The sequence below is a fragment of the Stigmatopora nigra genome, chromosome 2 (assembly GCF_051989575.1).
Source record: "Stigmatopora nigra isolate UIUO_SnigA chromosome 2, RoL_Snig_1.1, whole genome shotgun sequence".
NCBI classification, from domain to species: Eukaryota; Metazoa; Chordata; class Actinopteri; order Syngnathiformes; family Syngnathidae; genus Stigmatopora; species Stigmatopora nigra.
Window position 1 is genome coordinate 11,340,834 of NC_135509.1, and position 21,087 is coordinate 11,361,920.

At 37.6% G+C, this 21,087-nt stretch overlaps 2 protein-coding genes across 4 annotated transcripts in view; one reads left to right on the forward strand and one right to left on the reverse strand.

Moving 5' to 3' along the window:
* Window positions 1-44: 44 nt before the first annotated feature.
* The window catches only part of LOC144212180 (DNA topoisomerase I, mitochondrial), a 36,169-nt gene continuing 15,126 nt past the window's right edge, over window positions 45-21,087 (reverse strand). The window contains exons 2-21 of one of the 3 annotated variants that reach the window (XM_077739840.1): window positions 17,699-17,772; window positions 11,990-12,106; window positions 10,804-10,852; window positions 10,517-10,563; window positions 9,428-9,526; window positions 9,084-9,162; window positions 8,877-9,004; window positions 8,621-8,736; window positions 7,973-8,094; window positions 6,407-6,529; window positions 5,974-6,161; window positions 5,498-5,642; window positions 5,185-5,328; window positions 4,631-4,816; window positions 3,958-4,026; window positions 1,931-2,045; window positions 1,661-1,791; window positions 1,303-1,403; window positions 965-1,111; window positions 45-336 (exon numbers count right to left, since the gene is read on the reverse strand). In XM_077739840.1, coding sequence (XP_077595966.1) covers window positions 234-336; window positions 965-1,111; window positions 1,303-1,403; window positions 1,661-1,791; window positions 1,931-2,045; window positions 3,958-4,026; window positions 4,631-4,816; window positions 5,185-5,328; window positions 5,498-5,642; window positions 5,974-6,161; window positions 6,407-6,529; window positions 7,973-8,094; window positions 8,621-8,736; window positions 8,877-9,004; window positions 9,084-9,162; window positions 9,428-9,526; window positions 10,517-10,563; window positions 10,804-10,852; window positions 11,990-12,093 — 2,196 coding nt within the window. In that variant the 5' untranslated portion in view covers window positions 12,094-12,106; window positions 17,699-17,772 and the 3' untranslated portion in view covers window positions 45-233. Of the gene's footprint in view, window positions 337-964; window positions 1,112-1,302; window positions 1,404-1,660; window positions 1,792-1,930; window positions 2,046-3,957; window positions 4,027-4,630; window positions 4,817-5,184; window positions 5,329-5,497; window positions 5,643-5,973; window positions 6,162-6,406; window positions 6,530-7,972; window positions 8,095-8,620; window positions 8,737-8,876; window positions 9,005-9,083; window positions 9,163-9,427; window positions 9,527-10,516; window positions 10,564-10,803; window positions 10,853-11,989; window positions 12,107-12,279; window positions 12,496-12,861; window positions 13,496-17,698; window positions 17,773-21,087 lie in introns of those variants that run through there. The other 2 variants (XM_077739849.1, XM_077739831.1) reach the window with 2 other exon arrangements.
* Window positions 12,892-18,091, forward strand: mlycd (malonyl-CoA decarboxylase). The gene is made up of 5 exons (XM_077739861.1): window positions 12,892-13,501; window positions 14,711-14,823; window positions 14,949-15,105; window positions 15,723-15,875; window positions 17,231-18,091. The coding sequence occupies exons 1-5, from the start codon at window positions 12,956-12,958 to the stop codon at window positions 17,774-17,776; spliced, it is 1,515 nt and encodes a 504-aa protein (XP_077595987.1). The 5' UTR covers window positions 12,892-12,955; the 3' UTR covers window positions 17,777-18,091.

The following is a 21,087-nucleotide window of genomic DNA, read 5'->3' on the forward strand; positions in this document are numbered from 1 at the left end:
CTGCAATTCAAGTGGGTGTTTTGCTGGAATACATTTGAGATAAATGAATTTTAGAAAGCTTTAATAAAAACAAAGGAAATGCAACAGTAGTGCTTATAGATATTAAGTATACAAAGAAAATGACATCAATGAACATACCTTGTTCATGTCAGAACATTACACAAGAAGCAATAATAGAATGAGAACATCTTACTGAATTTAATGGCAGAAAGACCTCTAATCCCTAACAGCAATTAGAATTCAAAGTCTATTTCCGTCATGTCGATGGCCCAAGCAAACTTATCTCTTTGGGACTTATTGAAGATCTTTTCAATAGGGACCCCCATTCTTTTACACCTGAAATATAACATATAACATTGCTTTGTTCAGTTTACAGCATCAAGTGCTTAGGAGGAGAACATAGTTGTATTATAATAAATACATTTACAATGATTAACAAATTAGGGTCCTTGAATTAAATCAGAAAACTGGATAATCTTGAGAAACTACAACAAGTGATTTTGTGTATTGCTAAAGACTGTTTACAACGTGCATGGCTGCTGTCCGCCACTGAATGGCAACGATGATTAATGTCATTGCCTCTCTGTTGTGTCACTACTCCAGAGGGCAAAAGATTAACAAGGCTTCTATTATTGCTGGATGTCACACGCTAAACGCAAGAGTCAATTCTCTCTAGCTATTGAATAAAATATATAGTTGATTTTCAGAAGGGAACTAAGGTCGATCCATTGGATAGTCAGGGTAGAGTTTAACTCATGATTTAAAAGCATTTCTACATTCATAAGTCTATGAAGGATGATGGAATGTTTTTAATGTGTGCATTTCCTGGATCCCACAATGAAATAAACAACATACTGATGTTGTTTAAGCTAATGAAAAATGAGGACCTAATAATGACTTCATTAAGAGACCGACAAATTGAGACCTATTTTTCTACCTTTAAGTGTTTGATTCATTGACTCACCAAGCAATACTGATGCGTGGATCAAGATAATTCAGCTTGGAGGTCCCCAGTGCAATCTTCTTGTTTTCCTCTTTATCGGTAGCCTGGACCTCCAGTTTGAGAAGACCATCCATACAGCGCTTCACGGCTGCTTCCTTCTTCAGCAGCCTTTGTATCCAAAATTGCAAACAATTCACAAAATTATATTAGGAAGCATTTTTAGCAGCTACAATCATTGAGTCTTTTCCCCAATGGCCTGATTATTATAGTTTATTTGCGATGAAACAGTTTGGTGAAAGGTAGGCCAATGTGAATATTGAGAGTTTCATCCCTAAATTATTGTCATGTGCAATACTCACGCATTGTTCTTGGAGTCCGAGCTGCCTTTGGCCTTGGTATCCTTCTTAAATTGTTTAAGCTCCTTCTTGGCTTCAGCCAGCAGCTCTTTTTTGGCATCAATCTGAATTAATCAGATGAAGAAAGTTGTAACTTGCAATACACAAGGTGGGTCAGAAAAGTTTCAAGATTGGAGGCACAAAACAAAAAAATCAAATTCAAACTACCAATGACATTCCCTGGATTCTAACAAATATGCAGAGAATTTGGAAAAACATTCCAGTCATAAAATGGAAATATTGCAAATAACATTAACATGTCACAAGGGAATGCAACACACAAACTGACACCAATCCCAAGCCCACTGGCCACACAACATACCTTGGCCTGTAAGTTCACCATCGACTGCTCAAAGGTCTTTGGCGGCGCCCGTTGATGGTTGCAGAGAATTGCAACCGCTCGGTTCGCTCTGTTGTAGGACAGCAGCTTCTCCACCTCAGTTTCCATTGACTCTTTGGAGAAGGCCCAAAAATAATTGGCATTTTAATAATTATACCTAACTGTCAAACAGTCCAGTCTGATCAGAAGAGTGCTTGTTTGTCTGTCTTAGTGATAAATTTAAGAAAAAAAAGTTTTGTAATCTGTAATTACCATTTGTGAGTTCTTTAAGTTGCTGCTGCAAAGTGATGGAGGCATTGAAAGTCCTGAAAACCTTTGCAGTCAGACCTGGCATAAGAGAACTCAGATGCCTGTTCAGCTTCATGGTCTGTCATGGAATAGGACAACACTTTCAAAGCTCAACAGTACTGTGGTACAAGAACCAGACACATTTAGTCATTACATTTACAAATGAAAGAGCTGTTTATTATACCACCCACTAGATGGCAATGTGGTATTTAGAAACCTCATCATTTGCAGCCATTCTTTTCCATTAAAAAAGTACAAGGCATTCAGTCCTATGTCACTCTGTGGGTATCATAACAAGTTTGTGGGGTTATAGGCAGTAGTCAGTCATTGGCTGGAGTTTCAACACCACAGCAGGGATGAAAGGCTGCATTGCCCCTATGCTAGTACTTGCTTGTGGGTCATTATAGGTCTGGCAAAAGAATAAATTATTCAGATTCAGATCGCAATAATGATGAACTCCAGTTAATTCAAAGCGTGGCTAGGACCCAGCTGTCTAAGGCCAAATATTTGCATTCATTGGATCCTATTAAATGGAGAACGTGTGGTTGGACATGTAAACATTCACGTGCGTTCACACGAAAAAGGAAACCCACACACAGATACTAAAGCTCGTACGCTGCTAATAAGCGACCAAGTCGTATCTCTACAGTTGCCCATGCTAATGAAGGCGTATGAGAGTTTGAGAAGTGGGCACGATTGCCCTCACAACTCCTTGGATGCACAAATGCGCATTTAGCCAGATCATTTCCTGAATCCTTATTCAACCTCGTCATTACTGTTGTTCTAAATTTCCAACTTCAGATAATCAACTGCCTGCTGGCAATTCCATTTTAATTGCAAATGATGTCAAAAACAATACACTATTTTAACCTTGTTTTCAACTTTGATAACGGATTACCCCCGTAGCCCCCCGCCCTCAAGCAGGGGGTTCAATTATAGGTCTAAGCAGACAATATCATTGACTATAAGTATTTACTCTGCACATCAATTTGACCTTATGCAACTGTACTTGGGCTAATTCTGATTGGGTACCTCAACGACAATCTAATCACTATCTCAGAGTAATCAGTCACCAATCAGATTTCAGGCCTTTAACATCCCTCTGCTGTCTTCTAAAGTCTAGCCATCAACTACCATTTCTTGTCCCACATTCCTCTCAACACATTCTTTCGCTTTTCCTCGCCTGGCCTTTTTGCGTGTCAATCAGATCCGCCCAAAGCAGCCATTACCATGCCACCTTCAACATAACCTGACATTTTCTGACAAGCCAGCAGCTACACAGAAGCAGCAGCAGCGTGTACTTTTGACTTCAATTCCCCTTCCTCTAATCTTTTCTCAAGCAGACAACTCTTGTGCCTTATGAAAATTATTTCCTTTAAGATTCATTTAACCATTTTGCTACAAAATGTCACTTCAACTTCTAACACCTGGAACTGACTTGTGCTAAAGAAACAAAGTGATCCTAAGCAGTCAAAGCACTTAAAACAGGGTCACCTGTCTGTGGCTTGACAGCAGTACTGGACTGCAAGATGTGAATAAGAGCTTCCTGCTTTCACAGTGATGAGACAATCAGTTAGCCTGGGTTATGTTTTCACATGGCAAATAACAACCCTCCCTGAGAAGCGGTGCATCCTGGGGATGGAATAACCACAGAAATCTGTTTCCTGCAGCTTGCAGATTAAGATTGAAAAAGACCCTTTTTTTATGAGACACAATCCATCCGCCTGAAATGTTCACTATCAAAGGGTTTCAATTATTTGTTTGTTTTATCTGCCAGTATTTAAGATCCCTCTTGCCAAAGCTAGACTTCTTTATACCTTCCTTGTTGTCTAAACTAACTGGTTAATTAGTTATTATGAAATCTAAGACACCATTTGTTTTGAGGTCAACAATGCAATCAATCCTATTTATTCTACCACTGCTATAGTTGTTAACACAGTTCCTAAACACATGAATTAAAAAGTACTAAAAGAGGCAATCAAGATACTCACATTGAGACGATCAAAGAGCTCATCCACAGGGTCCTTATTTTGCATGAACCGTTCAAGATTCTTAAACACCTGGTAAAACATATACACTTTCATGAATTTGGTTATGACAACAGTGGAAAAAAAATATCCTAAAATTTGGAGATGTACTATCCAGATCTAAAAAAATAAAAACAAAAACAGCCCTGTGTGCTGACCGCTCACAGGCTAGACATTATTCAATCTTCGGTGCCAAGTTTAGCAGTTTAGAGTTACAGTATATACTATCCATTCCATCTCTTAGAAATATAAATATTTAAATCAATATTATTTCTTCAGCATTTTCCCAACTGCCACATCTGTACCAATGCACTTAAAAAAAACAACAACAACACAAAAAACAACAATATAACCATCAACTCACCACACACTTTTGTGTTCATGCCACAATGGGTTCTGAAGTTTGACATTGGGGCCGAACCAGGAAGAGATTGGATGTAGTATTTAATATAAAGCAATTAGGTGTTTCAGTAGAAACCGTGTTGTTGAACCCCCCTAACCCCATTTTCTGCTAGTGCATTTAATTTAAGTGTAATCAGTTGTGGCAAAAAAAAGAAAGTTCTAAGGTACTGGTCAGTGGTGGTTCAATTGGCATAAAACAGAGATGAAAAAATTTGAAGAACATTGTTGTTTTTACCCTTCTGGTGACGGGAACCTTGTTGTAGTAACGAATGGAATCTTTACCCAGGAAATCAAATTCCACAACAAACTCTTGGCCATCCAGCTTCTCGTGGAGTGTGATGTGCTCAACACGTAGTGAACAACAGCCCACTGTGTCTGCAGTCTCTCCCTCCTCCTTTTCATTACCTGCTCTCAGCGCCAGCTTTTTCGGGTCAGAAAATGCAGAGGTTAATATAAAAACAACAGGCATGCTTTCATTAAACAATCCAATTGAATATCGCTATTATAAGAGATGAGTCAAGAGAAATGAAAACATCGATACCATTTTAATCGATACCAATACACACTTAACCCACAGAATCTAGCATTTTGTAATTTGTCTTGTCATATGAGAAGGCACTCAAGGTTATCAACACTGAGGGTATGGATTCTTTAGTATGCTCACTTGTGTCTGCATTAGACTTGAGCGGTAAGAAGGATGTATGTGACCGTTTTATTTTGATAGTGTGCAGTAACGGAGAACTCCGTATTCACAATATTTGATTCATATACTGAAGCTACAATTCACACCTTATCTATGAAGTAAACAGCCACAGCTCTCTGTCGAATAAACATTTCTTTGGACTTCAGGTCAGCACTGTATTGCTCACGGATAGCGTCCACACGCATTTTAAGTTTGCGAGCAACCTCATATTTCTCCCAGTCCTTTTCACCCTTCAATCAAAAAAGCAGAAGTAATGGAGATTGATTAGAGGATATCAAAAAGCATGTGCAAATACAAAAAAGAAAAAGTAGCACTGTCCCAAATAATAATGCAAACTATGAAGCAATAACAGAATGCATGTCATTTATGTTTGTTAAAAAAAAAAAGAAGAAAACTAACTTTGAGTTTGGAGTTGGCATTAAGCATGACATATTTAATGTTCCCCTGGATGTTTTCTGTCCAACAGGCAAGCCACGTCACACTGTTGTCATGTCGAACTTCCTTCCAACGATGACCGGGAGGAGGCACAGGGATGCAGGATTCTCTGTGGCCCAGGATGAAAGAATGAGTATTCAATATGCAATCTACTGAAATCCTCCTCATTGGATACTTTAAAAAAAATCTGACAGAAATACCATTCTACACCTATGACTTGTATTATGGTTATCTTCTATTGATAGGCTTACACAATAATTCTTTTTTTTCTTTGTATAGGAAGGGGCAGAACTAGGCCAAGGCTAACCCCTCGTCATTAACAATATTACTTTTATCAACTTTGGCACACACTAAAATTACTACCAGTATTTCATCATGTCAACCTTCCCATTTCGTCACATCAATTCCACACGTATGGATAGACATTGCTTCAATCTCACCGGCTGCAGTTGACGATGACATCTTCAGGTCGGATCCTTTTCTTCAGCATGCCTTGTTTGGGATGTTCCCCTCTACCTCGGAAAAGCCCTGGAGGCTCAATCCTGAAGTTGCCAATACGTTCTCTGTGCTTGTCTAGCATACAGAAGCCAAATTCGTCCACAATTTTCTGATTAGCCTCTTTGAGAATCTAAAAATATATTTAAAAAAAGAAAAAATTAGCGTGAATTTCTGTACATATGTGCATTCCTTCAGTTCAGGGTGGTTTCATTCATGGCGATCTAACCAGAACAAACTAGTACACAACTCAAAATGTATCGTATTTTATCACTAATAATTGCTTTGCAAAACACAGCCAATTAATGCAGTGCAGTCTATTAATTTTGCCATGTGACACATTACATCATTATAATAACATTTGGATTGGGAACTCACATTTTTGTCCTCTTTGCTTAGGTTTCTCTTTTCTTCTACCTTGGCTTTATGCATTGCATGAATCTCTCCAAAATCACATTTGTCAAGATCTTGAATCAACAATCTCTCCTCATGTGTCATCTCCTGTAAAAGGTAAAAGGGTAGTTGGGTTTAAAATAGGGTTTTAAAAAAGTTCGGGATCCTTTCAAAAGCCAGTGTATTCGAAATCTGTTTTTAGATCCTTCTTAGATCTGTGACAATGTAAAGTGACTGATACGAAAGAAAAGGCAATATGGCATTTCTGCACGTTTGGGAGTGCAACTGCGCTTTAAATGTTCAACTTTCTGAAGTTAATGCTCAAATGCTTCCCCACTTCAAAGGAGAGGGATAACAGGGCATGAATAAAGGGTTGCTTTTGATGGACACTTTATGGATCGTCTCAGATGTTGCTGGTGGAAAGTAAAATGTCATGACCACATGAGGCTTTTATGATCTTCAAACTGTAAAATCCAGAATGTCCGAAACATATATTAGACAAAATATATACATAAATGGCCATAAACAATACGTATAAACATGAACGTAATATCGTCAGACAAACAGAATTAAAATTGCATTTACTTTTGCAGTTAAATAAAATATTGTTTTTAGTTTTATCTCTTATCCATGACATTTCTCAAATCTACACTTTATTTCAAAATGCTAAACCTGAACAAGTGTAACACACAACAATGTACACTTGCGAAACATTTTCTGCACGGACATCGAGTCAGCCACTGTATCTAAGCATGAGTGACAAACGACAGAGGTTTGGCATTGAAGGCAGTGGAGCGAGAAGACTTTTTTTTGCCGTCTCTAATATAACAGTTTAATTGGATTTGTTCTTATGCAAAGAAGCTACTTGTATGGATTAGCATATCAGTACATTCACACAAATCATATTTTAAAGTGCATCGAGCACAAAGCAGTACAAAATTAATTCCACATGATACCCCCCCAGGCTTGGCGCATCGTTTACCCTGCACAAAAGACTCCCTGAATGACACCAATGTCAGTTATAGTACTTTTATTAATATTAATCAAATATTAAAGTAAAGCAATACATTTTACGCAAACCTTGAAACCAAAAGAAGGTTTTTTTTAATCATCCAAGAGCTAAAAAGCAGTTACAGAACAAATGTCAAAGGGAGCAACCTCTAATGTTGGGAATGTTGTCAAGCTAACGCTATATACAGTGGTACCTCTACTTAGGAGTGATTCCACATACGAACTTTTCAGGTTACAAAACTCTTCGATGTTCAAACATGATAAATAAAAATAGATATTATAATTTTTCCAAGTTCTGAAACCTCAAAAGAAGTATAGCACATAAATATAACAAGAAAGTGCTGCAGCGCTTGCCATAGGCATCACTTTCTGCAATGCATATTCACTAGTTGCACGGCTACTTTCAGAAACACGCACGTAGAGCAAAAGTGAGAGACGAGTGAGAGTGTGAGAGATAGAATACTGTAGAGTACATTGTCTATGTCAGAGATGTTTGTATAGCAAAAGACCCTTAATTTTTAATCAACCAATTCCATTTACCTTATGCCAGTCCATAAAGAAATTGTCCCGAAAAATCTTCTTAGTGGTGTATTCATGATCTAACATCTGAGCAAAGAACACAGCCACCTCCTCAGCTGCCAGGCTCAGCTTCACTGGCTTACCTGTGTAGAAATACAAAAAAAAAAAAAAAAAAACACTTTGTTGGGACAATGAGTTAGCAACATAAGGTGATGGATTCTCATAAATAACACTTTTACAGTTAATAACAACCATACAACCAAGGTGTTTAATTCACTAATACAAATCACTCCTAATGCAAGTGACATGGTAGAATGAGGATTCAAATTCATAATAAAACTCCAACATCTATTGTGACCCTGTTCTCAACCCACACCAGGTACTCTCAAACTAACTAACTTAAACTAGTGTCTCAAACTAAAAAAAGAATGATTCGAACATTTTTGGCTAAAGAGGATTTCCACCTGCACTGCAAAAATCCTGATCATTCTATCACAGATTTGAGTATGAATGCAGATGACTGAAACATTCCATGTACTTTTATCAGACATAATTGCAAATCGACATTTAATGACTCTGTTTTGACTTGCAATTGTGCGATTGCTTTTTGGAGAGTAAACAAATTTCAGCATCATTAAAACATTTGCACATTGTGATGGACAGACTTACCATCATAGAAAAAGTGAACGTCGTCTGGTAGCGGCTGGTAGCTAGGCGGAAAATAGGGTCCTTTGTGTTCCAGAAACCTCCATTTTACCCCATCTTCATACTTCTCTTCTTCCCACCTGATGGGATGTAAAATATGAGGGTATACTTGACAATGGTAATAGGCAATCCAGTGAGTGTTTGTGTGTGTGTGTGTGCGTCTGTGTGTGTATAACATGGGGCCGGGTTGAATAAAAGTTGAGAGGAGCCATCTTCAAACCATCTCCAGCGTTTCTGCTCCTCCTCTTCCTTCAGTTTGATCTTCAATTCTTTTGCTTCCCTAATCTCTTCTTTTGTCTTCCTAGCAGATTTGGAGACCGGCTGCTTTATTTCCTCTGGCTTCACACCCTGAGTAGAGGAAAATGCCCTCAGCATCGACACTTTTTATGACTGAAGGTGACAGATAGAAGTGGGCAGAAAGACTTACCTTATCGGGTAGCTTCTTAGCTTTCTTTTTCAACGGTTCTCCATCCTTTTCTTCTTCTACTGAATGTTTTTTGTTTTCGCTGTCATATCCGCACACAGGTAGATTGTTAATACTCTTATTTGGTAACTTTATTCAGCAGATATCAAGATATTCATTTCAGTTTTGGACATCAAGTGCTTACTGAATTAAATAAAATGATATTCATAACATATATAATTTGATCAAATTAAAGTCCAGACTCAGACATGGCCATTTTAGTGATTGTCATCTCTGCAGGTCTGTATGTAAAATACCTAAGTGTGGAAGGGCAACAAGGCAGCTAAGAATGCCAAACATTGACTTACTTTAGTCTGTGACTGGAGGGAACTTCGACAGGCTCCTCTTTGATTCTCTTTCTTTTTCCCTCGTCCTTCTTTGTGGTGAAGTCACAGTGGTCATCCTCTCTATTACACATAAATGAGACCAAAGTCCTTATAACATTAGGCCAGAGACAATGACAGTCATATATGGCATTTCAATAATGCCGGGTATATTCTAGGGATTACATGTGCTTTCTGTCCTTTTTGTTTGTGTCTTTTTGTAAAACTTATTCCAAAAGGCTCGTCTTAACAAGGGGTGTTTGGAAAAGTGCATTTTATGAAAATAACTCCCCAAATCGGGTATGAACATAAAATTAAACCCAACCTTAAATTGGTAGTAATGACACTTTCAAGTCTAAATAAAAACAAGTTCTGAAGATATAGTGCATATTTGAAGATAACTGCTGAAATGTGAGATGTAGGAAGAATCATAAACAAGTTAGGAGGAGAGCTATTAAATGCAAAACCCACATGCTCGCTGGGCATAAAACGAATACAATTGACACAATGCAAATGTGATGTTCCCATAATTTGGCTAATACAGACCATTGAGAAAAAGCTCAAGAGCTATAAAAAAAGCGACAAGTTGCAGAAAAAAATTATAGTCAATATGAAATGTAGGACTCTCACAGAAAGATCTATTGTAAACAACATAAACTAACCCCCTGAATTATACCTTAACCATTAAACAGAAACGCTATTTTGAGTACCTATAATTTTTCTCCATGTTATTTTGCCTTTGAATACCACTTTTCATACAGTTGTATGATAAACTACTTTCAAGAAACAAGCCATTGACGAGACAAAAAACACAGCCGTGAGACAGATTTGACGCAGCAAGACTTGTTCCATCATATGCCTTCCTAGCAAACATCCTGTGGCGTGTCCAACTACTCATACCATGCAGTCGTATTTATTACTTTGCTGAAAAGACAGCATCGATGCAGAGTATATTTATTTCTGTAAAAAGACTGGACTCTTCAATCATATGCATTGAATGCACTTTGTCTTAGTTATTTGAGCAATTATTCAAACTCAGATAGGAAGACATGAGAATAAAATTGTTTACTTTACCTGGAATTAAGAGATATTTCAATTTTCTCCGTCTTTGGTGTGTTAACCTGCAGATAGACATGGATCAAAGCTCAGTGAAATACATTCCATGATTATGCTAATAAATAAAATACAACGCTATTCCAATCTAAAATTCCAGATCTCCAGATTTGGTTGTAGCATTTACACAGTGGGGTAATATATGGTTACAGTAAATGTTTTTTTATTAGCCTGACGAGAATAAGTTGCTTCCTAATAATGAAAATCAATCGCTGAATGTTACACATTAGAAAACAATTAACATTTACCTTCTTGATCTTTCCATTTGTTCTTGATGATGATTTTGTTGACTTAGCACTAGAGATCACATGAAAAACAGAAAAATTAGGAGTTGTGTGCATTAATTAAAACAAAAGCCGGTTACCTAAAACTTGTGATTAAAGATAGTTTTCTCTTGGTATGGAGGGAAGTTTTTTTATTCTTTTTATTATTTCTTCTTGTTATGAATTGATGATGATTATTTTAATTTTAAAAGGAGCCTTAGTTAAGACTCATGTCTTGGTCTAGTTGGGATCGTAGTCAGCCAATGTAGTAAAATGCCACAAATTAGTCAAGCAGTGTCACACAAGTACCCTTCGCTGAGCTTTCAGAGGTAACCTTTATACACTTGAGAAGCAAGAAAAAAGGGTTATAATTATGACCCAGCTCCATTACTGTAAAAGAATATAGAGTTGGAATATACATTTGAACTGAGGATATATAGGCATAAAATAAATGGACTTTCACTACAGCACTTTACTATCATTAAGATGCTTTGATACCACTCCCCCCCACTCTGGGGTTGGGTATTCTGCATAAAGATACCATACTTTGACGTGGTCACCAGAGCAGTTCATAAATCACACAACCTTTGGGTTGTAAGACATTTTCTACCGTAGGACTCAAATGCTGACCTATTGACTTGTAATAGAGCAGTTCATTTTTTAAATATTTACAGCATTAAGGTCACCATTTTTTTCCTCATGTTTTTGCACAATTTACAAATTTTTGAACCACAGGTGAGTTTTTTCCTCTTTGGGGAAAAACCCTTGACATTAGAACAAAAATGCTTTCACTCACAAACAATCAATAAGAGGAAAATGCTTCAAAAAACTACCAACTAATTAGGATTTCAAGGACAGCTACTTATAATAATTGAATGAAATCTCACCTTCACTGTGAAGTTATTGCAGTTATCAAGGTCACAATACAAATTAGAATTTTCATTTTGGATTAACTGAACACATTGTGCCATGTGGGCAGTCCCACAAATACACTTCAGATGTTCAAATTGCTTTTAAATTCTGATATTTTAGAGTTTTTAAATCGTTGTGATATTTGAAGTGCTGTTTTATTTAATGGGTCATTGCAGATTGCACGATTCACAAGATAATTTCGGTTTAACTAAAAAATAAGTGCAATTTTAAACAAAAATATGAAACCAACTTTACTCACTTTTCACCTCCAGTGAAATCAACATCACAGGGTATTAGCGTTCTCGTTTTAGTAACTTTATGCTTTCCATTTTTTTCCTCTTTAGGGGTGTTATCTTCTCGCATCTCTCACAAGATCCTTCAAGTGACACATAGGATGAAGAAAGAATTAGACAGTGTGAAGAATATTTTAGCATAAGATCCCACCAATTATTAGTACTTTTGTGAGCCAATTATTTACATCAAGCGTTCAATTTCATTCAGCATCAGATCACCTTTAAATAAACCTTATAAAATTGGGATTTTACTTACACAATCACCGTTTCGACCCAATTGTATGCTGTATGTTGAAATGGTTAGCGTTTTTTCCACACGTGACCGCAGAACCAAAAGGTAAAACCGGACACTCTTTGAGGCTCGCTTCGGTTCTGGTAATTGGACAACGTGGAAGCAGATGCTAATGCCAGGTGAAACTGTGATTGGCTCAAGGATGCACTGGGTTGCCAGGTTAGACAAGATAACAGTTTAATTTTTTCCCTAGTGCTTTAATAATTGTTCACGTTTTAAATACGAGTGAATAAAATACTGATTGTTAACTTGGACAGGCTAATGGCACCCTGCATTTTCATATTTTATATTTTAATTTATATTTACATATATAGATATATAGAACTATTGCATATATATTAGAGAAATGATTATATAAAAGTAATTTCAAAATAACTGCGATTTAAAAAAAAATCAAGGAACATCTTTTTAGACATTAGTATTGCATTGAAGCTCACATTTTTTAGGGATACGTTAATTAAAGGGGACGTCGCAGACAACATTTAAGAAAAGAATACCATAGATGAAACAGCAGAAAAGTTTTTAAAAGAATCACCGTCCACTCACATTAAAACGCAATGTCCCTTTAAGAAACCCGGAAACAGTTACGTTCTACGTGTGAGTGGTTGTATCCCTAAACAAGTCTTGCTCCCTCCCAGCAATGCTATCCCGACCTACGATCTTCGCTTCTCGGGCCAGTCTTAAGTGCTGGCGACACCGAGCCGTCCTGACGGCCGCTTTGGGGGCGTCGGATTCCGGCATCTGTCGTCAGTTGTCATCGCCAACAACCGGGGGCCTTACTGGGATGGAGGAACTATTGGCAAGGGTCGTGTCCCCGTTACCCACATACGAAACAAGGGAAAAATGTCCCCCTCCTCCAGAAGCCAACAGTTTAGAGTTTATGCACTTTTACAGAAGTCTTGAGCGAGAAGAGAAATTTAATTTCCTAGGGAAACTGTCACGAGACTTTGGAGTGGATCATAAAAGTGCTTCGGAGTTTGCTGGGAAGCTTCTGGACACCCAACTAAGGGACCTAGCGACCATTTTGCAGGTCGAAGACAGACTTCGATATAGTTTGACTCCCCGTTATAAACAGTTAATTAACCACATAAGTCGTGTGGAAGGGGGAGTGAAGTTCCTGGTGGATCTTCGAGCGGACGTGCTTGAAACCATCTCATCCAAAAGTAGTGACAGCCCGCACTTGAGGGTAAAACCATGGAGATTGTTTGTTGACATTTTTTAACGAGAACTGCCAAGGGTCAAAAATAGGGAATTGCATGTTGTCATTGACTTGCAGTTAAGTGTGAGGTTAGATTTATTTTCTTTTTGCTTTTGTTGATTGCAGAACTCGAGTGTCGTTTGCTGCACTATTGGGTGAGGGGCCAAAAACATAACATGCCCCCACTTGGCCCACTCCTGGGGCAATGCCCTTTCCCCCAGTTCCAGCCTTGATCATTGAATAAGCTAAACAGTTGCTGTCCAAACGTTAGGATTAAATGCCTTTATTGTCATTATACAAGTACAATGAGATCCTCATTATACAAGTACAATGAGATCCTCATTATATTAGTACAATGAGATTTAACCCCTCTCTGATCTCAGAAAGAATCATACATCATAACATTAACACTCAGCTTACTGAAAGTGTATCCATGTCTGGCAACACAAATCAATGCATTTTTGAAAATACTTTCAATCCATTTGATCACAATGATTAGTACACGTGCATTGTGGCTGATGTTTTTTTGTATATTGTTAAATCTGCATTCAAATTCTAAACAAATCATGCAGGCTTCTCAGCTGACTGTATTTATGACGTCAGTCACTGGTGTGGGTTACATTAGCACAAGACTTGCTATTTTTTGCCCCTCCTGAAAGAATCCCGTGGCGGATCTGTGACACACATTTTACTAGGGCAAAGGTATCACCATACTAAAGTAGTCCTCAAAATATATTCTTTCACTATATTGAAAGCTCAACGTTACAGCACTATGTGTAAACTCAAACTTGTGTGTTTGCAATAAATCAAGTGTGACCTTCGAATAGTATTAGGCCCACCACTTTTCAAATGGCAAGTTTCTTTATTGAAGAGGCTCATGTGTAAACAAAACGGCCCAAATACATCATTACTCATAACATAACTCCCCCATCAGTTTTCACATGCCACATATTTAAGTGTGTATGGAGTACTTTATAAACCAGGAAATAATGCAGGATAACTTGGGTTTATTGGACTCACCCTGTAGTGTAGTAGTTCACTTGCCTGACTTGGGTATGGGGAGGCGCAGGCTCGATTCCCCATTGGGAGTGTGAATGGCCATTTGTCTCCCTGTGTGCCCTCTGGCTGACTGGCGACCAGTCTAGGGCAGGAGTGGGGAATTAATTCCTAATGGCTCATCTTTTTTTTTTCTCATAGGATCTCAATGGAACACTAAAGAGCTTGCTATCCGAGTGGTTCTCTGTAGGTCTACTCCGACTTGAACGCATCACCTGGCATTCTCCTTGTGAGATTCTACAAAAGATCAGCCAGTAAGACTGCAAATATCATCCGCCTCAATTCATTTTAGGTGTCCTTCAGAAAATTCTATACCTGAATCACACATCCCAGCTTGGGAAATAATAAAAAAAGAAATTAATTACAAATCTTCTCTCAGGTATGAGGCAGTGCATCCTGTTAGGAACTGGGCTGACCTTAAGCGCAGAGTGGGGCCATACCGTCGTTGTTATGCCTTTACTCATGCTACCATGCCAGGGGAGCCGCTGGTTGTGTTGCATGTGGCCCTCACCGAAGATATCTCGGACAACATTCAGGTTAGATTGAAAGGCTGCATAATGAATGCCTCTCATTTTCCCACACAATGAAATATAATGAAAAATGTGTTACATAACAATGAAAGCACACCAGGTTTACTTACCTTGACAATCCTGATTTAAAAAGGCTGTACAGTGAAAGTGTTTTTTCCCTCAACTAAAAAAGTGTCGCCAACATGTCTGCTTAATTTGAATGCACTGAAAAATAAATTCATAGCTTAATTGACCTCAGGCAGCATGTTGAGTTAATCATTCAAAATTATTAACAAAAACAAATTGAATAACTCAATAACATTTGATCCTTTTAATTTTGTAATTGAATGTTTTTAAGCTTACCATGTCCAAACTGTCATATTAAATTATTATGAATTGCTCAAAAGATCTTCTTTAATAGAAATACTGTATATGATTACTTTAAATACCACCTTATTGACCAAAATAAATACCCATTTTGGCCTTGGCAATTTGTGTTCATCCAAAACATTGTAGCAGTTTTTTAGCCGAAAAGTATTTTCATGACATAACTTTGATAAACCTACATGTAAAATAGTGAAATTAAAGTTTAACAAAGAATGATATTAAGTTTGTCTTACAAGAAATATTGCTTTCTTGCCTAGAGTATTGTACGAGAAATTTCTGCCCATGATCTGGAAGAGGATGCCAACAAGGTTAACGCAGCAGTATTCTACTCCATCTCCTCCACCCAAGCTGGTCTTCAAGGTGTTGAGCTGGGAAACTATTTAATCAAGAGGGTGGTTCGGGAACTACAGGTGGGTGCACTATGCATGTTCTTGTAATTGGCATGACAGAAGGTATGAGTAAATGTTCTTGCCAAAGAATATGCATGATTCGAATTGATGCATCCATTAATCAGAATCATGCATCATTCTATTCACAAATGATAGTTTGGTTCCAATTGTGAACATGCAAACCCCTAAATTTAAAAAGCGGTTAAATTTTTCTTTATTGTATCGTTTTGCTTCCAATAATTAATTTTATTTGGTGACTGTGAACATGCAATTGGGTGTTTTCTGGTAATCAATTCAAAACATTGTATAATAGGAAGAAGAAGGCATGATTTTTGATTTGATACAGTTTCTATTCATGTCGCTGTGTAACTTCGATGGGTTTTTTCGCTTGACTAAGTGGGTGAATTTTCTGCCATCACACTGGAGATAAAGAAAAGGTGGTCATGACTGATGATGCCATTCAGACGTGAAAGGGTGTTAAGGAAAATCAGATGGGGTGGGCGTTTGAGGAAAATGAGAAAGTGGCTGTGAGAAGGGTTCGTTTTTTTTTAACTGCAGTCACACTAATGTAAACATACGAGATGGCTTGGTGGAAGAATGATTAGCGTGTATGTTTTAAATATACAAAATTTGCACCCAAAACTGAGACTACACCTTTTAATATGGTCACAAAAATACAGGATAATGTATGAAACATCATTATAAGACAGTATGAATCAAATCAAAATTGTATTATAGCAGACTTTTCAATATAGAAGAACTGATATTGTATTATCGTAAAAATTGGTAATGTACAGCCCTAGTTTTTACTTCTGACGGCATTTTTGTCAGCCTTGTCTGCCAAGATTCCTAAAATGAAAAAGGCGTTAAAGCCATGGAAAATTGTGATATGCAAATAAGAAGAACCTTTTATTGACTGGATTCTGATTGAAAAGAAGGCCAACACTGAGGACCATTCATCCAAAAAGAAAGTTAACTCTCTGAGGGATGTCTTTCATCTCTTGCTTTTATCACTTCTGCCACATCACACATCTAGCTTATCAAAAAAGGTGCCAGCTTGCCAAAACGGGCAAAGAAAAAGGATAAGAAAGCGCAATCAAAAGGTGAAAGTTGGTCTGTGTGCAAATAAATGGGAGGCGGGAGTGCAATAAATTGAAGGGGAAAGTCCAAATGGTGGCTGAGGATGAGAACAGACCAGGGATGGGCAGGAGTGAAGATCATCCATCTCCATCTGCCGGATCATAACACAGGAGTCAAAGCACACAGCATTTCTTCTTATGTTTTGCCACCAAAATCGCAGTTGTTTGAGGTGGACTTTTGAGAATGATGATGGGTAATATCTCATTATTTTTCTCCGTTTGCTTTTATTTCTCTAGAGTGAGTTTCCCCACCTGACCCAGTTTTCCAGCCTATCCCCCATCCCAGGCTTCTCCTCGTGGCTCCAAGGCCTTCTTAGCCAATATAGAAAAGAAGGCCGTGGCTTGGACCTCCTTTCTGAGCAGGAGTGGCAGGAAGTGGCGCAAACAATCGACGTCTCTCAGGGCAATAGCGCCACTGATGCCCTTCGTAAGTTAATAGCCACAAGTGAATGGATGCGTTCAGAACGTCTCTCTTGTTTCCTGGAACCCGTTCTAATGCGACTCTGTGCCTGGTATCTTTACGGGGAGAAGAGGAGGGGATACGCACTTAACCAAGTAGCCAACTTCCACCTTCAAAATGGCGCTACAATGTGGCGGCTTAACTGGCACGCTGATACGAGCCCTAAGGGAGTGGCAAACTCCTGTGGCATCATGGTGAATTATCGTTATTTTTTGAACGAGACTTCAAAAAACAGTGCACTGTACCTGCAGAATAAAGTCATCACGGCTTCGGATCAAGTTCTTGGATTGGTGTCCCAGTTTCAAAAGAACAGTAAACTCTGAAAAAGAAGAGTGTATGCATTTGAAAGCATCATTTACATGATAAAACAGTAATGTTGGGTTGAGGGATAGCTTGGTGAGTGCACATTAGAGGATACGGTTTGCCTTTCTCTTATTTTAAGTATATATTATTGTTTTGCATCTGTGCTTGTCTTGATGGGGAGGGATTGAATCTAAGAAGTGTCTTACATCTTGATACAATATACTGAGTGTATTGGTGAAGTAGGTAGGAGAAACCAGGCTGTACAGCTAATGGAATAAATTATTCTTACACTTGGTTGCATTGTCTTCTTAAAAACAAATAAATAAATAAAACTAGGAGAGTGTGAGGGTTTTTTTATTGCCTGCAAACACCTGCTGTTATTATAACTATTTATTTCCACACATGAATTGAGACTTTGAACCAAGAATACCTCTCAAAAATGTAAGAAAAAAAAGGTAAAAGAATCCATTCAAATTGGCATTTAATTTATTTGAACAGGAGGGGCTCACAGATTGGACCTTGGTCATCATCAAAATCAGCCAATGAGATTTTTTGACAGTATGTTATGTCAAATTGTCACAAACAATAAACAGAACTTTACAAAATCAGATCTGTGTTGGCTGTGGTTTACGAAATTGCCAAGAAAACTGAAGGGATAACTTCCATTTAGAAACTTATAATAAAAACAGCACCTTGTAATATTTGTAAACAGGATTTCTTGAGGAGAAGCCAGCAGGGCTTACTTTAATCCAAAAAATACTTACTAGTTGCATTATTTTTTTTAACTTTTTATTATTTTGACAGGTTTAAAAATATTCATCAGATTGCTATCGGCAAAACAGTTTTTGGAGAGAAAAATGGATCGGAAGTTAGGGAAAAATTAGCATTGGTATCATCATGTATCATGACAGGCATAGTTCAATCATTTTCTTAATGGATTAGAAATGATTCACTATGATGCATTTGGCATTTTTGGGGTGATTTTACTGACACACAGCACTGAGTTCCCCGAGGAGCCATTGCTGATGTTCTAACAGCTTTGTGCGGGTGCCAATGAGGGCTCATATCAGCCCACACCCCATTGTTGTGAAATAATACATCACAGCAAGTTGACTGTGAAATTACATTTTATGTCTCCAAGGAGCCAAACTTTATTTGTCTTTTTTTCCCTCTTCTGCTGATTTTCCCTTTGCTTTTCTCTCACAGAGCTGCGTTATGTCCCGAAACTAATGGAGTGAGAACTAAAATTAAAGTAAAATTGGTTAGATTGATGGTGTTCAGTTGTGAAGGAGGGGGAGGAGAACGAAAGACCATAAAAAGGACTGTTAGTTAAAAGATGCCCTTGAGAGACCTTTGTTCCTTTTCAGGCACTTGTAGTTTTTCCGTGGGCATGTGTGGGTGGAATGGATGCTGTGAAATGTCGATTTTTATGAGTTAGGTGGAGGAACTGCCAACAGAAGGAACCCTCAAAGTATCCTTTGATGAATTAGCTAAAGTGTAAAAAATATTTAGATCATCACTACATCAAAGTAAGCAGTACTGTTAATTTTTTTTCTTTCTTAAGTGTCGGTCCATCATTTCCCGCGAGTCTTAAAAGACAAATTGCTTTTTTAGTGAATGGTCACAGCAATGAAATTTGATTTATTGGCACAACTAGAAACTGAAACGATACAAGGCTCCTCACTTGAACCAGTTAGCTATCTAAGTTGATAAATGCAGTACTGTACACCCAATAGCAGGACTCTAATTATTTGAATGGGATCGCTAACTGGTTACATGAACAACAATCTACTAAATTGATCGGTGCAATACTGTAATCATCATAGAAGGGGTTTGATTATTTGTACGCGAGTCAACCTAATTTGATTTTTAAAGTCCTTGTAAAATGAAAGTTTTAGATGTGTTAATAAGCATGACAAATTTGAATGGATCAAATAAATTAACAAATTACATAGTATAAAATAAGGCTCCGAAACGGTGGATGGAACTGATACTATGTTTGTCGTGTGAGCCACATGTTGAATGGTACTCTTACTGTGTTTTGACTTTAATATACTATAATATAATAAATTGTAGTTATCTCTGTGGTTGTTCAATGAAGATTCCCTGTGAAGCCCATTATTTTATTCACTATTAATCCTGCTATTTACAATTACCAATCAACAGCACTTGAGCAATTTGCAGTTGTAAATCCCAATGGTGAAGAATGCTACTATATACCACATGCTGTATGTTTTGTTTTCTAAGATCTTGTTTTTCTATTTTATATTTGTCAAGAATGGGCAATGATTCTTCAAATATGCATATTTTTAGAAATCCATTCTTATAGATTTGTAAAGTGGGGCCACGCACTTTCGTGTGTTGTTGTGTTAACAAACATTTGCCTTTTTAATAAAAAAAAAAATAGCATGTGGTGACAAATGCAAATACAATTAGCCCAAAATAACCAATTGGATTTGATAGCTCACTTAAATTTATAGTGTTTGTTTGGCCAGTACATGTGTTTTAATTACTACAGTTCTTTGTTGACATACTGTACTTGTGTGTTGCACACACATGTTTTTAAGTGTAAACTCTGGCATAATCTTATTTCAGAAAAATCTGATCAATTGGTAATATTTAGGTTTTGTCGTATATTTTTAAACGTATGCCTGACATTTAAGAAAATCTATACACCTGCTCACCAAGGTTTCAGCTATTTTAATGACTGTGACTTTCGCACACATGATGTTTCAAATGTCATGATGGTGTGTATTTATAGCAGCACTTGTGGTATTCAATGAAGAAAATAATATGTTTTTTTTCTTCAATATAGATGGGGGGCATTCCACACCTGCACTTTCCCGGGCGTAAACACATATTGTGATTTAGACATGTAAACTGAGGGAGTCAGACATCAATTAGAATGTGATGATCATTCATTCTTATGTAGGTCCACTAAACACAACACCTCACTGTCACACACAAGGCAACAATGTTCTTACTTCTTCGTGTACATGTAAAGCTCAGCCAGGCCCTCACCAATCTGATCTTCCAAACAAAGGGATTCCTGTTTTGGGAGGATTCACGACTGACAAATAGACACACTCATCTTTAGAGCAGTCTATGGCCTTAGACACAGTGAGGGCATTATTGTATCTGTTTGCTACATCAACTGTCTTTAGGGGGCAGCGGTGTTCCACCCTTTCCTATACTGTTTGAGCATGGCTTTAGTATTGGAATAGTCCTCCTCAATTTTTTGACTTCACATTCCACATCGTGTGGGGAAATTATTCAGACTCCCTAAGATTTTTCAACTCTCTATGGCATTGCAGCCATTTCCTTAAAAAAA